Below are 16,120 nucleotides of genomic sequence, written 5' to 3' on the forward strand. Positions count from 1 at the left end.
GGTCCTGCGAATATTGACATCGCCTGGGAGATTTTTGTTTTTTAAGAAATGCAGACTCGCAGGCCCCTCCCCAGACCTGCAGAATCAGAAACCGCGTTTTAACAAGAGCCCCAGGGCACTTGTATGCACAGTAAAGCTTGAGAAGCTGATCTGGGCGTTAGAGGTGTGGGCAGCAGTGTTTGACTTGCTAGCCTTCTGGCTTCATTTATTTAGGCTTTGTGACAGGTGAGTGCGGTGTTTAAAGTCAGAAGCGAAACAAAAATTTACACTCGTATACCTTTTGTTTGTTTGTTTTGAGTACTTGTCATGGAGGGGGTGGAGTGGAAAGGGGAGAAAATAAGGAAGGGGGTCTCTTCAAAAGCGGTTGGCAAATACTGCTGTTCGGGCCCAGCCTCCTTCACGCTTTTCCTTTCTACTGTCTTTATGGTCTTTGTGAATATTAAGCCTCAAGAAATCATATACAGCACAGGCAGCTGTAGACTTCTACATGAAAGAAAAATACAATAGAAAAATTGAACAGTAGACTGCGTGTTAGCAAGAAGGTTCTGTTCCCCAGAAAGTTAGAGGAATCATCTCAGTATCCCTGTTATCCTCAAGGTTGCCTTTAAGTTACAGTTTGTAGCAATGTATTTCAGACGTGTTTTACACATGATTTAATTTTGTTCTTTTACTTCATGAATGAGTACAGCCAGAGGCTGAGTCAGGCTGGAGAGAGCAGCAGCTTCTTGCTGGTTCCGATGCCCACGGAGCCTGCTGCTTTACCTTGGCCTCCCTGGCCTGTCCCCTGACGCTCCACTGAAACCCAGCTTGCGCTTCCCTGAATCTCATGCTGCTTCATTCCACCGTGCCTTTAAGTTATTTTATTATTTTTATTTTATCTCACTGTTACTGAGAGGATTCACTGAGATGACTTCTTCCATTATAATGTTTGAGCCCTCTGAGGGCAGGTATGTGTTTGTATTTGGGTTCTGTGAGTTGACGTTGAAATGAGATGAAGGAAGGCTTATCTTTTAAGTAATTTGAAAAGATTTAAGCTTCCCCTTTATTTTTTATTTTATTTAATTTTAAAAATGCAATGGGGTGTGCACTTACTTGCAAATGGGTTGTGATGAAACGTAAGGGACATGACTGTGGTGAACCTGAGCTTTCGGAACAGCCAGTCGGAACACGGCCGTGAGCTGTGTGTCTGCCTGTGCGCGGGGAGGCTGCTCCGAGCTGTCTGGGGCTCTCATGCCCTCCTCTGACGGTCCTAACCCGCTACTGTGTGTTCTCCCTGGGATTACGTATCTTTGGGGAAGCAATGTTTGTTTAAGCAGAGATTTTAATATGCTGTGGGTAGCTTGGGTTTGATTTGTGGGCTGTGCTTTCAGAGCCTCTTTTCCTTCTATGTAGTTTTCGTGCTTTTCAAGGGCTATTTTCATTGAGTGGATTTCATTTCATTTCTCTGTTTGGGAAGCGTCAGTTCACTGAGGGGTTATACTTCGCCCTTGAATTATCCATTTATTTCTTTAGTGTCCTCTCCTGTGGTTCCTGCTTTTCCTTTATTTTAGTTGTTTTAAGTTGTGCTATTTAATAGTTGTATATTTCCAGCCTTGTATGACGCCGTGAGCTCTTTTTTAGAAAGAGAGTATATTAAAAGTCCTCGACAAAACAACAAAGATTCGCGGACTTTTGGCAGACCTGAATCTGTGAGTAGAGAGAATTCAGACCATTCATGCCTTTGACCTGTGCTGTTCTGTATGGTAATCATCAGCCACATGTGACTATTTAGATTTCAATTAATTAAAATTTTAAAAGTTAAGGTTCCCTTAATCAGCCACTGCAGCCACGTTTCAGATGCCCAGCTCTCCCCGTGATTGTGTCTGGTATCAGACTGTGCAGATGTAGACCACTGCATCATCACAGCTGCACGGCTGCAGGGACCTAGGGCGGCCTTTGTAGGAAGTTGTGTTTCAACTCCAGAATTTTATTTTACCCAAAGGAAATAGACTCTTCCATGCTTTTCTAGGATTTCCAGAACAAAGTTACATTGTTCCCAGCCAGAGATAAGCATATTTTCTCCCATTTTCTGTGGGAGTTTGTTCTTTTTTAGAATCTCATCCACAGTAGTATATCTTTAAGACAAGATATGTTCTTATTCTAACCGGAGCCTGAATCTAAGTGTTTGGGGGACTTTGATTTTCAGCAGCTGTTAAGTGAGGCAGTCGAGCCTCCAGGATACTTACCCAGTCACCAGTGGGACTTTGAGTTATTTTTTCTCTTGTGATTTCTTTCTCAAAGCCGTAAAAGTGGCCTATAGTCAATAGCAGAGTCTTGTTGGTAGCACGTTTCTAAACTCATTTCAGGACTAACTTGTGTCAAGGAATTATTTTCCCATTCTTTTTGGTTGAATGTTCTCTGATTTCAAGTTAGGGAAACAGAATTATACCAGTAAGAAAGCAAACATTCTCTATAACTTCCAGCTCAGCGGTTCAATTTCATATTAAAATGACTCTCCCGTTTGAAATGCCAGTGTGGTTCCACAGGGACCTCCGCCTGCCCTAGAACTTTAAGTCTGTGCCACCGCTCCAAGCATGAGACCACAAGAGGCTCGGTCGAGTCAAACTGGTTGGCAAACAAAGAAGGTGATTGAATGATCCAGGGCAAGTCTCCTGGTCCATACACACAGGCGTCCTGGACATAGTGGCCTGCAAAGGGAACACAGAAACTTAGCTGCCTTTGTTTCCTCATCAGTTTACATCCACGTGGAAAAGTGATGCACTTCTAAGGCCATCTGTAAGGCCTCTCTGCTTCATGCCAGTTCAGATTAAATGGGGTTTCCATGATCTCTTTGACAGGGGCTTTTATGTTGAATTTTGAATTCATGATGGAAGGGAAGCTTTCATTTGTTTGGTTAGTGATTTTTGAAATGTTTAATGGCTACTTTAGGTGAATACTGTAGAATTTTAGCTAGTCATGAGCACGAGGGGGACGTAACAGCCATCATTTGCCAGATAACACCTAAATTCTGATAGCTGCTGTTTTAAGTTCCATGAACTTTTCAACTATTTTCCTCGGTTGTGGGTAGTTCATAAGAGTTGTGTTGGTTTTAATAACCAACACATTGCTTCAACCTTCTATTGCTTCAACCTTCTTTTGGTTTTGCAGAGTGAGTTTGATATAAATAGAAGTAATTAAAATTGGAATTCTAGTTTGGATCCAGTACTGATTGGACTCCTTCGAGGTGAACTCAGTAGCACGTTTTATGTGTCTGACACTGTGCTTGACTCTTCCTACTCTATTTTTTTTTTTTTTTTTTTTTTTGCGGTACGCGGGCCTCTCACTGTTGTGGCCTCTCCCGTTGCGGAGCACAGGCTCAGCCGCTCTGCAGCATATGGGATCCTCCCGGACCACGGCTCGAACCCGTGTCCCCTGCATCGGCAGGCGGACTCTCAACAACTGCGCCACCAGGGAAGCCCCCTCCTACTCTATTTTAATCCTCCCACCAACACTGGGAGGTGGTTTCTGTCATCACCTTCAGTTTGCAGAGGCAGGAGTGCTCAGTTTGCGTGTAAGGGAAATTTCTGTCCGTTTTGGAGACCTTGCTCTTTTCTCTGCTCAGTGCTGCCATGCTCTCTCCCCCATGCTGATACTGTAATCCTACTTCCAGAAACTTATCTTAAGGAAATATTATTTAAAAGAGTTGGAACTGCATGCATAGAAATGTCCAGTGTTGTTTGTAAGACTGAAAAAAATCAAAAGGGATCTTTTCCCTGCTAAGCGTGCATTCGTGTAGTGAAGGGCCTAGAACTGGCCCATGGTAAGCACTATATGCGTGAAAGCTGTTATCATGATCAGAATCTTTTTAACTGATAGACTCTTGGTGCAATGTCACAGAATCTCAGTAGTATTACATTTAACCAGTTGAAAGTGTAAATATGAAGATAATATGAAAAGCTTAGGACATAGTGAAAGAGGAATCAACTGCACCTTGATCGTAACTGCATACTCTATAGCTTATGTACGTATGAACTAGAAGGGAACACAAATAAATGGAACTTTGTCAGAATTGCGTTAATGCTGTTTTGGTGATTAAAAATAAACAAATTCTTTGTTGCTGATAGCAATGGGATGGCTCTGCACTGTGTGCAGAGCTGGGCCATATGCCCCCCCAGTGGCGTGGCATCAGGCAGCCGCACCTGGTTTGAGACCCAGCTCTGCTACTGCCTTTGCCACTTCCTGTGCCACGTTCTGTGACTCTGGGAGTGACCTCGCTTCTCTGAGTCTGGGGTTCCTTGTCTGTAAAGTGTGCATAATGATAGTTTCTACCTGCATATCGCTGTGAGCATCGACAGCAGGCCCAGAGCCGGGTTCCAGAAGGGTTTACCACAGACTCTGCAACAGTGCTTGGCCTAAGTCGGGACTGACTGAATGCTGGCCAGGGTTGGCCCTGTACTGCTTTGCTAGTAGAACCATTTGCACAGTGAAGCTAGTGATGGCAAGAACTTTCTGAAGTGTTTACTTGTAGGGAATAATGATTCTCGTTAAGACTCGCAGTGACTAGATTTTCTTGCAAACATTATTAAAATACTCAGATTTTGCTACTCTAAGAATTTGGAATCACTTTATCATTGACAGCCACAACCCTTCATGACATCTTTTTTTTTTTTTTTTTTTGCGGTACGCGGGCCTCTCATTGCTGTGGCCTCTCCCGTTGCGGAGCACAGGCTCCGGACGCGCAGGCTCCGGACGCGCAGGCTCAGCAGCCATGGCTCACGGGCCCAGCCGCTCCACGGCATGTGGGATCTTCCCGGACCGGGGCACGAACCCGTGTCCCCTGCATCGGCAGGCGGACTCTCAACCACTGCGCCACCAGGGAGGCCCCATGACATCTTATATACCATTGGTGAATCACTTTTTCAGGAAGAATCTGAGCCTCTCCTTTTCTGAGCATTTATCCGCCAGTCCTGTCAACCCCTGTGAGCCACTTACTGTCTGAAGAAAGGCCAGGGTTGTTTGTTAGTCTGTCGTTTAACTGTTACCTTCTTTCTATGTGACTATCCCCCTAGCTGAATCATATCTACCTTTTAAAAAATACTAGAAAATTATTCCAGTCCTTCTGACCTGGTACCTGTTCAGGAGGATGGCTGTGCACATGGCAGCGGGAATTGTTTGTCTTTGAACTGTTCTGGTATTAGATTTTCCATTTTTTGTTTGTCCACAACCTGTTTCTTTTAGATCAGTCTTTAAATCAGCTTGGAAACTGGGCGAACCTAGTTTATTTTGCATTATCTGATATACTGTATTCAGACCTGAGGACTGTACCCAGATGCCTTGTGAAAATAGGTATGTATCTCTGTAGTAGCTCCCGTGGTGGTTAGGGAGCTGCTTGTAGACAGACAGCGCAGGGCCCAGGTATCCCTGGAGAGCACGTGCTCTGCCGAAGCCGCCTTCACACACGGCTTTGCTCCAGTCTTCCCGCGTTCTCTGTCCACCACCAGCTGTGGCCCCAGAGACGTCAAGCACACTCTGTTTTCCTTCCCCGGAGTACACCAGAGAACTTGCCATCTTTCTGCTGGACTCGTCCGTATCATGCTGCGAATTGTCTGTCATCCATCGTTTCCTCCCTGAGACTGTCTGCTCACCCTGGGGGTTCAGGGGTGCAGAGCGCCGGCCCCAGAGAGGAGGCACGGATAACTTCCCGGGAGCCAAGTTCTAGCTCTTCGACTCCGGAGGTGTTTTCCCCGAACCGATGCACCTGAGAGCTGCTCTGTAGCCAGCTAGTTCTCTTCCAGACTCTTCACAGAATAGAGATGTCCTCTCCTCCACCCCAGATCTGGCTTTTGTGTATTGCCCTGGTCACTAAAACCTCTGGCACACAAGACAAAGGGGCAAAAGAATTCACAGTCCCTCAGGGAGAATCTCCTGAGGGCAAAGCAAAGAGACCTTTTTTCAGCAAGAACTGCGTAAGAAGTATGGGGGCAGCTGGCTGACCCCACCGAGGAGCATATACCTGTGTTACTCAGGTGTCTGTTCTAGTAAAGAGACCCAGGGAGACAGAGAACTCATTTTAAATAAATGTTAGGGTTTGAATTCTAGGAGCAGGTGGGACAAGCCAGATAGCTCATGTGTTTTCATCTTAAAACTTTAAAAGTTGCAGCCCTGTTGTGTGTTCACTTTGTGAAAATTTATCGACTCAAATACTTAGAATTTGTCTACTTCTCTGTCTGGATATTATAATTCAAAGGAAAGTTTTTTAAAAATTGACACCGTGCTAGTTGGATCATCACTAATTCTTCCAGATTGCAGTAAACATGACTGTCAGTCTTCTCCCACTGTTTTCGAGGCAGCAGTTGTACAGTTTTTATAAAATTTGAAGGCGTTTTGTGGCTTGGGTTTTGTTTTTATTTTTGTTTTGGCCACACTGCGTGGCTTGCAGGATCTCAGTTCCCAGACCAGGTACTGAACCCAGGCCCCAGCAGTGAAAGCCCAGAATCCTAACCACTAGGCCACCAGAGAACCCCCTTGGGTTTTGTTTTTACCTTTGCAGCCATCATGAACAGTTCCCTCCTTGTTTTTCCATTTAATGGCTCGAACATTTCCTTCCCATCCAGTGTTTGGGGTGGAACCTGGAGCATCTAAGGGAAAAGACATGCAGGCATACAGTGAGCAGATGAAGGGGAAGCCCAGCCTTGTTCAGAATGCATGTTCTCATCTGATGAAAGGTAACGCTTCTGGGGGCGGGGTGTGTGCTGCACCTGTGGTAGTATCAGGCTGGAGCGAGGTCCCGTATTCCGTCTTTGTGCTTAGACTTCACTTTTCATCCCTTCCACCATCCCTAGTAACTCACCTAGTATTGACAGCGTGTTATGTTGGGTTTCTTTGGATCGCGTTTTCTCCGCAGCAGCTCTCTGGGGGTGATTTGAAAGGATTTTCAGTGGATGTGAGAGGTTCTAAAAAGCTCCTAACCCATTTCTGCTGGATTTCATTGTTTGCACTGTCGCCTGGACTGACTGATTCGCTTAGCTGTTCAAGCTTGAAGCCACATTCGCAATAAGAGCCAATCAGCTTTATAGAAAGAGCAAATAAGCCCATTTAAAGTAGTGCATCAGATTTCCCTCTACCTCTAAGAAAACCTATCTGAAGTATCATATTAGCCACAAACAAAATTACTAGTTTTAATATTTTCCATTCTTAACGAGCCCCTAGCACGATACCTGGCACTAGTAGGTATCCAGCAGTATCTAATAAGTGAAGGAAGAAAGGAAGAACTTTCCAAAGATCTGTGCTCAGAAGTTTCAAAAGGCTCTATTTGAGGAGATGCACAGTGCTGGTACTTCCTTCTGGAGAGGGAGCAAAAGCAGCCAGCCTGCTGTGGGAACACGGCGCGCTCTCGGCAAACCTCAGATCCCCAAAAGCAAAGACCCTCCTGGACTACCCCAGTGGAAGGTCTTACAGAACGCAGAGCTGTTTACCAAGGCAAAGAGCTGAAACAGAATCTTCAGTTAAGGCTACACTTCTCCTGTTGTTGCCCCTGGCCTGAACAGACACTGTTTTTCTGGATTGTTCTTACCTTTCAGTCGGTTCAGAGTTACCCAGTAATGTCGCTCTGGGCCGTGGATGTCTTTAGACCACCAAAGCATGTCTTTTGCGCGGGTGTCTGTTAGTACAAACTCCACAAACTTCCTTGTTAGTACATAGTAAGCACTTCCAAAATAAATTGTTAAGTTATGGGGTGGTTCATCTTTGAATCTGTCATTTGGAGGTACATAGATATCTTCTTCAGGGGTGAATTCGGGATGGCTTTGACTCGTCTTGGATTTAATGCTTGGTGGCTGGATTACTCCAGGAGTTATATTTTTACCATTCCATTTGCTTCTGATGTAGTGTATGATTTCTCTGTTAGTTTTGATTGGAAAATCCTGTCCACAAAGATTAATGACATAGTTCCATTGAAATTTGGAATGAACTAGATCTTTCATACAATTAATATCTGCCTGTAGTCTCCTAAAGCCAGTGTAAGCCATTTTCTCTCTCGTTGATGAAATAAAAATATTTTCAAAACAATTAACCAGGGATTGCACAGCAGTCTTATACTTCTTGGGGGCCTTTTCATCAACATGAATACAGTAAACATTTTGAGGCACATAAATGGCTCTGAGAAGCTGCACAAACGTAGCCAGCTCCTTATGAATAGTTATAATATATGCCAAAGGGAAGGTGCCCTCTTCTGCAGACAGTCGTCTGGTTATGAAATGCAACTCCTGGGATATCCTGGAACAATTTCCTGGCCTGTGTAAATGAGCAAGTATTTCAGATCCGTGAGGGTTTTTACAGAATTTTGCAATTTGGGGAGCCACCTCTTTCCCTTCAAACAAAGCTGAACACAGTTCATCTGGATAAAAGCCACAGTCCACTACTGCTGGGTAGGTGGGTTCCTCCTCTGGTTCCTCAGGAGTTGGATTCCTTAAATAAAGAAAAATGAAGACGCAAATGGCTACGCACACGAGAAGACCTGGCTTTGTGGCTCGCAGCTGGCTCATGTTTTGAGCTCCAGTCGCCTTCTTATTACCATGGTTTAAAATGTTTTCCTCTAAGCTTCCTAAAAGAGCAACAGGCAGAATTTAGGGTGTTGTTAACTTTATTCCCCCCCGTCCCTGCTAACTCTATTGGTGTACACGTATTTAAAGTGTATGATTTGATCAGTTTTTATATATGTGTATACTCATGAAACTGTCACCACAGTCATGATAACAATCATTTCTTTTACCCCTAAAAGTTTTCTTGGACCCCTTTTACTCCATCCTCCTTCCACCATTGTCTCTGGGAAATCACTCATATGCTCGTGTCACTGTAGACTAGTTGGCATATTCTACAGTTTTATATAAACAAAGTTATACGTGTGTACTTTTTTGCCTGGATTTTTTTTCACTTAGGATAATGATTTTAAGATTTCATCCACATCACTGCATTTATCACCATTTTTCCCTTTTTATTGTTGAGCAGTATTCCATGAAATGGACGAGCCACAATCTGTTTATCTGTTCATCTGTTGAAGGACACTGAAGTTGCTTCTAGTTTTAGGATATTACAGGATGCTGTAAGCATTTGTGCACAAGTCTTTGTGTAGACCTTTGTTTTTGTGTCTCTGGGGTAAATACCTAAGAGTGAAATGGCTGGCTCGCATACAGGTATATGTTTAACTTCTTAAGAAATTGCCAGGTTTTTTTCCAAAGTGGGTGTGCCATTTTACATTCCCCCCAGCAGTGTATGAGAGCTCCATTTACTGTACATCCTCACCAACACTCGGTATGGTCAATTTAAAACACTTTACCCAGTCTAATAGGTGCATAGTGGTAATTCATTTTGGTTTAACTTTGCATTTCCCTGATGACTAATTTTCATGTGTTATTGCCCTTTTATTGGCAGATAAAAATCTCAAATATTTGTTTTGGACATAGATACTGTCCTGTTCGGCGTTATTCAGAATTTATCTTACGCCATTATTCTGTATCGTGTTATGAGAATATATCTTTCCAATAAAGAAAACAACAAATCAAGAGAAATTTTGCGATCACATAATTCAACTTGTTGAAATGAGTTTATGAATTTTTTTTAGAGAAGGCTTCAGTGATTAAAAACAAGATATCTTTATCTAATAAAATTATTTGACAATAATTTAGTTTCCTCTCTTGAACTCTACAGAGATGCATGAAGAAGTATTTTAATTAATTAATTATTGTTGGCATGCAAAGACCATCCTTTGGAATTTAGGGAAGAAAATTGATCAGGTAAAATGTCTATATTGTTAGTAGTTTTTTCCCTTGTTTATGAATTTTGTCTCTAGGTCTCTGTAAAAAGTCACATCATTGCTTGTTCCTACTTCCTATTTTAAAAAAAAATATTTATTTGTTTTATTTTTGGCTGCGTCGGGTCTTAGGTGTGGCACGAGGGCTCCAGAGTGCATGGGCTCTGTAGTTGTGGCACGTGGGCTCTCTGTTGTAGCCCTTGTGCTCAGTAGTTGCAGCGTGTGGGCTTAGTTGCCCCACAGCGTGTGGGATCTTAGTTCCCCGACCAGGGATCGAACTCGCGTCGCCTGCATTGGAAGGCAGATTCTTAACCTCTGGACTACCAGGGAAGTCCCCCTACTTCCTGTTTTTAAAAACCCATTTACTTTTTTTTTTTTTTTTTTTTTGGGTGGTACGCAGGCCTCTCACTGTTGTGGCCTCTCCCATTGCGAAGCACAGGCTCCGGACGCGCAGCGTCCATGGCTCACGGGCCTAGCCGCTCCGCGGCATGTGGGATCTTCCGGGACCGGGGCACAAACCCGTGTCCCCTGCATCAGCAGGCGGACACTCAACAAGGGAAGCCCCCCATTTACTTTTGACCAGTGTTTATCTCAGACTTGACATTAGGCCCTTACCTTTCCACATCATTATTGCAAATGCCATTTGGATAAAGCATTAACAAGGCAGCATTTTGAGTTATCCTGTGTTCTTAAACTATGAGCCCATAAAAACTGTAAATGCTGATTGTGGATTTTAAAAACGTATTTATTTTCATTGTATAGTTTCTTTTTGCCCATCATGCTTCAAAAATAAAACAACCACTGCCCAAATATGTCAGGTTACGTTTTACTCTGGTTCGGTAAATGTTGATTGCCCCCAGCATAAAACGTTATGGCATAATTTTACAGGCATTTTTATAAATTACATAATACCTTTTATAAGCACAGTCATCATTATAATTAACACATTTCATATCTGGTCTCTAAAATAGACACAACATGTATCATAAAAACAAAAATTCAGTTGGACGGAAATACCTTCTTGAAATGAAAATAAAGCTTTTAACTGCTTCTCTGTTAAGAATTTTGGTGAAAGGTAAACCATGTACCATAGTTCGTTACATTTTCTCCTGTGTTTAGCTTTTGCATGGGAAGGGGGTTTGGGGGGTTTTTTGGTTTGTTGTCTTGGTTGTTGTTTTTAAGCTTATGGTCAAAGTGTAAAACATGCTGGTCTCATCACAGAAATGTTAGCCCCACTTCACTGACAGACTATATACCCCATGCAGAGCCCAGGGGATTGGGTATTTTCAGTGTTTTATGATAATTAAGTGAAGACACATCCCACGTGTAGTCCGTTGTCCTTCAGGGCAATACGTTGGCTAAATGCTTTCCCTCCCTTATTTATAGAGAGACAGGCACAGGAGCTTGCTCACAGTTAATCTGCTGCCTTTCTGCCTCGTGTTCTGTTAGTGCAGTGCTCACAGTTGCCTGGTTAAATCTTCCTTTTGGCTCAGGTTCACTTTGAAATTTAGAAATCGGTGTGGCTAGAATGCCATGTTGTGGGAAGGGTCACCAGCTTTATTTTCATTGTTTCAGTACAAGCTTTTCCAGGTAGTCAGGACAGCCTTGTAATGAAGCCTTTGGAGACTCCACTGCTGCTGAATTTTACATAGTTCTTGCTGTGGCTTTAACCTGCTTCTGGTGGACAGTGTGAAAATTCCCACAGGAATCAACTCTTTAGGGCCTGGCAGTTTTTCCTTTTTAAGTCACGATGAGCATCACTTTCAGCTTTGCAGACATTTCAGTTCTTGGTGATTTGTTGTCATGGTTTTGTTGCTATAATGTGAAATCAACTTTTGTAGTCATAATGAAACTGTAATTGTTAAACATGTGCCTTTTTATCACTAAATTAATTTCCAAGAAATGTAAGTGATGTTTTCCAGGTGAGAGGAACATGCAGCCCATTAAAAAAAAGTGCAGTCTTACTGATTATTGAGCAATTTTTTTCCTCCACAAAATGTTTAAATTTTTATTTATTTTAAAGACTTTAGAAAGAGTGGCAGTTATCATTATATATCATGGAGCAGATACAAAAGTTCTTTATTCAGACCAGACCCATTATTTTACCATTCCAGTGTTCTATTTTCTCATGTACTACTGAAATCACAAATGATTTCTAAAATTATTATTTTGTGTGTGTGAGAGAACATCTTAAGGCTTTTTTCGTATAGTGTCATTCCTTAAATTATCTTTCCTGGCCCTTATATATTTTGATAATCTTTTAGCTCCTCATATCTGCAGCCTTTAGTGAGTAGCATCATTAAAATATGTATAGTGTACAGTAGAATTGAATAGCTTCCAGACAGTGAATAATGTTTTGAAGATTACACGTTCAGTTGACTGAGGACATATGACATCCGAGGGATTTTGTAGAATATCTTTCGGTAGCAGTAATTACCAAAGTTACGGTTAAGGATGGTATTAAAATTTTTTCCGTTTCGTGGTACTAGAAATCACAGATGATTCCCAGTTACAGTTCTCAGAATGGAATTATTTTACCTTTTATTTAGGTTTTTGTCCAAGCATAAAATATTGCCAAGGAGTTGTTTCAAAATACATTACTATCCTAATTATGAGAGCCGGCAAGCATGTTTTCCTTCTTCTTTTCTGCCTTCTTTATCTGTCTGTAGTGCCCCTCTCCCACCGCCCCTACTGTAGGCCTTAACAACCAAGAACAGAAGTCAGCAATATGGGTCTGGTACTATGTGTTGCCACTAGAACACTTAAGGGCAGTCATTTTGAATTTGTTATGACGGGATTTAATTTGTTATATAGGCTTTTCAGGGGGAGTTGGCAACATCCTGGATAAATTAATTATTTTGCTAAATCTTTTATACTTTGTGGGTTTTGTTTTTTTTTTAATTTGGTTGCACCGGGTCTTAGTTGCGGCAGGCAGGCTCCTTAGTTGTGGCTCACCGGCTCCTTAGTTGTGGCGTGTGAACTCTTAGCTGCAGCATGCATGTGGGATCTAGTTCCCTGACCAGGGGTCGAACCCTGGCCCCCTGCATTGGGAGTGCAGAGTCTTAACCACTGCGCCGCCAGGGAAGTCCCTCTGGTTTTTTTTTAAAGGTAATTCTTGTTAGTAAATAGAAAATGGGCATCTTTAAAGATGAACTTGTAATATTTTGCCATATATTCTATAGACTATTACTGTTTTAGAGTATTAACATTAGCTTAACCAGATTAAACAATCTAGTCTTTATTTTCTGGACTGCAGATGGGGGTGTATGATAGTACCTGCCTCATGAGGACACTGGGCTAGGGGTGTGGAGCAGACGGCTGAGCGTTTCCCTCTCAGCCTGGCCCGGGGCAGTGCTCAGTGCTTGAGCGGGGTGGGGCTACTCGGTACCCGCCAGTCCCGGAGCAGTGAGACCCTCAGACCAAAGAAGTCACTGTAGCTGCAGCAATGAAAATTTTGTGTCTGTTATTTTTGTCGTCTCTGGGCTCAGAATGATGTCCAGAGCACCCTACAAGTTAACAGTTTTTTCTTGAACTATTTGAGCTTTATCATAGTAGTTAGACTGATTTCGAATTCAGACCGTCAGAGCTGTCCAGTAAAATAGATGTCTTAATCACACATGCTTATTCCTAAAATGTGTATACGTTTCTTCAGCCACTTTGATGTGAAGGGGAAAACTACATTTTAGGATATCTATTTAAAACAATCACAACAAAAACAACGTTTTTATTAGAGGACAGTTTTTTGAGAGGAAAAGATGCCTGCTACTTCTGCATTTTATAAAATTACTGATATTCCAATAGTTCTATTTTAAAACCATGGAGGAGGCACAGAAAAACATATTTTAGTAATAAGACCTGCTCAGCCTGTGCCATTCATGATCTCTGCATAGTTAACGAAGCACTTACCGGGAGAGGCTCGCATACGGGGTAGAGGTCCTGGCCGCGTCCGTGCCCAGCCTGGCTTTTTTTTTCCTTCAGTTGCTTCCTTGCTGTGGCTCTGGCTGAAATCACATGAACAGAGTTGCTTGGCAGGTTTTGTTACCCTTTCATCCCTGGAGGATTTTATTCTTGTTGATCCTGACGCATGGGTTGGAAAATAGAACCTGCGTATTTCTTCAGGGCTGGCCCCCTGCCTTATAAAACAAACAGCAGAAAACACCCAGCCCAGGTGAAGGGCAGCGCAGGGTAATTGTTGGATTCTGAAAGCTGGATGAAATCCTGGCAGTCCTGGGTCAAATTCTTTAAATGTCTTTAAAAGTAGGAGGCTAGGTTTGGTTATCGGACACTTTTTCATTAAAGGGATAAATAAAAGTCATTTAAAAATCTCATTTGATTCCTAAGTAGCATTCGGAGTGCTTCAGTGTGGCTCTCCAGAGGCCTGACTTCAGGGAGGCAGGTGCGCCCTGCCGTGCCCCGTCCTCCCGCGGCCGTCTGTGCATGGTTAGTAATGACTCCCTTTCGTTATTCTCCGATGGATACTTTTCCTCCTAACATCCTTCCTTTTCTAGTTTAAAAGGTCCTCCCGCTCGCTGGACCTCTCTTTAGGTTTATCCCAGATGTGTCTGTCGAGAATAGTGAAGCCAAGAGACGTGAATCACACCCTGCAGAGACTCTCACCCTCGTGGGTGTCCAGACACCTGAGCTCTTTATTTAGTCAGCCGAGTTCAGCTTTTCTTCACCTGCTGCGGTGACTCGAGATACCTGTTGCTCTTTTGCAGAACAGATGTTGCTGTTGCCCTAGAAAGATTTCTTAACTAGGCAGCTAGAACCTAGTCTCTTTAGTCTTAAGGGGACGCAGCATTGCTACACGTGTGACATGTGTGCCTTTTATATAGAAACAGGTCCGTGCAGCCTTTTAGTGGGGAGACCGTGTATATGTTTGCATGGAGTTGTTCACATTCTGTGAGTTGAGAGACTAATTTTTTCAGACAAGAGTCAGGAAAGGAAAGGCCACCCTGTCAGCTGCTGAAGTGTTGCTCCAACTCTGCCCCAACCCCGAGGGCTTGTTTTAAATTGTCCTGTGAGTGCTGCTGAACTGGCCTGGCAGGTCCGTCCCTGGGGGAAGAGGATTGGCGCTGGATTTCACCTGGACCTCACATGCTTAACCTGGAAAAAAGCAGTGGAAGAACCTGAGAAAATGATGCAGAGAGTTGCCTGCGTGCAGCTTTGTACTCCCATAGCTCTAAGGGAGACACAGAGTAAAACCAGCCATGCTGAACGGAGTGTTGTAATAAATGGACAAAAAAACAGGCTTAATGTATCAGCTTCTTTTTTTTTTTTAATTTATTTTATTTATTTATTTTTGGCTGCATTGGGTCTTCGTTGCTGCACGCAGGCTTTCTCTAGTTTCAGTGAGCGGGGCCTACTCTTCTCTAGTTTCAGTGAGCGTTGGCCTACTCTCATTGCGGTGGCTTCTCTTGTTGCGGAGCACGGGCTCTAGGCATGCGGGCTTCAGTAGTTGTGGCTCACAGGCTCTGGAGCGCAGGCTCAGTAGTTGTGGCGCACGGGCTTAGTTGCTCCGCGGCATGTGGGATCTTCCCAGACCAGGGCTCAAGCCTGTGTCCCCTGCACTGGCATGCGGATTCTTAACCACTGCGCCGCCAGGGAAGCCCTGCATCAGCTCCTTATACTGATGTGATTCAACTAAAATTTTTGAAAGATCAAAATCCTAATAAATAAAACAGACATAGAGCGTAAACATGTAAATTACAAAAGAGGCGCTGTGAATACAGTGGGGTGTTTTATGTTTCTTAAAGCCAAAAAGGAGCTGTCTTCTTCTGCTTTTTAGGTTAGCATAAGTTTTTTTTCTCCTTCCTTTACGTGGTGTGATGGGCATTCTCACATGTTGTAAGGAGTGTGAAGTTCATGACCTTCTAGAGGAGCTATTTGGCTTTAAAATTTCACTCCCTTTCATCCTGGTTTGAAATATTTCTTTAGGTCATGTTCTCATTCCTTCATTCAGCAATTATTTACTGAACATCCCTGTGTGCAGGACCCTGGGCTTAAGACTCAGCTACAGCCATGAAAGATAAAGACAAAACCTTCCCATTTGGAGCTTACAGTGTGACAGAGGGCAGCCCTGTTTTAAAAGTCAATACACACATACAGGCATACGTTCATTTATCATAAGCCATGAATACAGGAAACAGGGTTCTGTGATAGAGAACAAGCAAGTCTCAGAAGTGGAATTTGGGGGTCAAAGATGCATGTAATCAGTTGTTCATCACAATTATTATTTGTAGGAACAAAGATTGAGAAACCACTATTCCACTTGTTTGTGATATAAATATACAGACATAGTAGCATATTACTCTTGATTCTGTTTCCTTCAGC

General features: G+C 43.0%; 2 protein-coding genes across 4 annotated transcripts in view; one reads left to right on the top strand and one right to left on the bottom strand.

Moving 5' to 3' along the window:
* The window catches only part of RTF2 (replication termination factor 2), a 40,533-nt gene that overhangs the window by 16,466 nt on the left and 7,947 nt on the right, over nucleotides 1–16,120 (top strand). The gene's annotated exons all lie outside the window — the stretch shown is intronic.
* On the bottom strand, nucleotides 1,898–13,825 carry LOC137208099 (beta-1,3-galactosyl-O-glycosyl-glycoprotein beta-1,6-N-acetylglucosaminyltransferase 7). 2 transcript variants are annotated; one of them, XM_067708570.1, is made up of 3 exons: nucleotides 7,553–8,576; nucleotides 6,522–6,617; nucleotides 1,898–2,687 (listed from the first exon to the last, which is right to left on the bottom strand). In XM_067708570.1, the coding sequence occupies exons 1-3, from the start codon at nucleotides 8,520–8,522 to the stop codon at nucleotides 2,464–2,466; spliced, it is 1,290 nt and encodes a 429-aa protein (XP_067564671.1). In that variant the 5' UTR covers nucleotides 8,523–8,576; the 3' UTR covers nucleotides 1,898–2,463. The 2 variants fall into 2 exon arrangements, 1 of the variants encoding a protein (XP_067564671.1); XR_010935458.1 differs by lacking the exon at nucleotides 7,553–8,576 and adding an exon at nucleotides 13,694–13,825 and having other exon boundaries at nucleotides 2,653–2,687.

The sequence above is a fragment of the Pseudorca crassidens genome, chromosome 15 (assembly GCF_039906515.1).
Source record: "Pseudorca crassidens isolate mPseCra1 chromosome 15, mPseCra1.hap1, whole genome shotgun sequence".
Classification (NCBI taxonomy): Eukaryota; Metazoa; Chordata; class Mammalia; order Artiodactyla; family Delphinidae; genus Pseudorca; species Pseudorca crassidens.

Excerpts from the sequence above, each read along its gene's own strand:
- LOC137208099 (XM_067708570.1), bottom strand. The coding sequence starts at position 8,522 with ATGAGCCAGCTGCGAGCCACAAAGCCAGGTCTTCTCGTGTGCGTAGCC. Across the intron at positions 6,618-7,552 it reads AACTCTGAACCGACTGAAAG|ATGCTCCAGGTTCCACCCCA; the intron begins GTAAGAACAATC and ends CTTTTCCCTTAG. Across the intron at positions 2,688-6,521 it reads TGTTCATGATGGCTGCAAAG|GCCACTATGTCCAGGACGCC; the intron begins GTAAAAACAAAA and ends TTCCCTTTGCAG.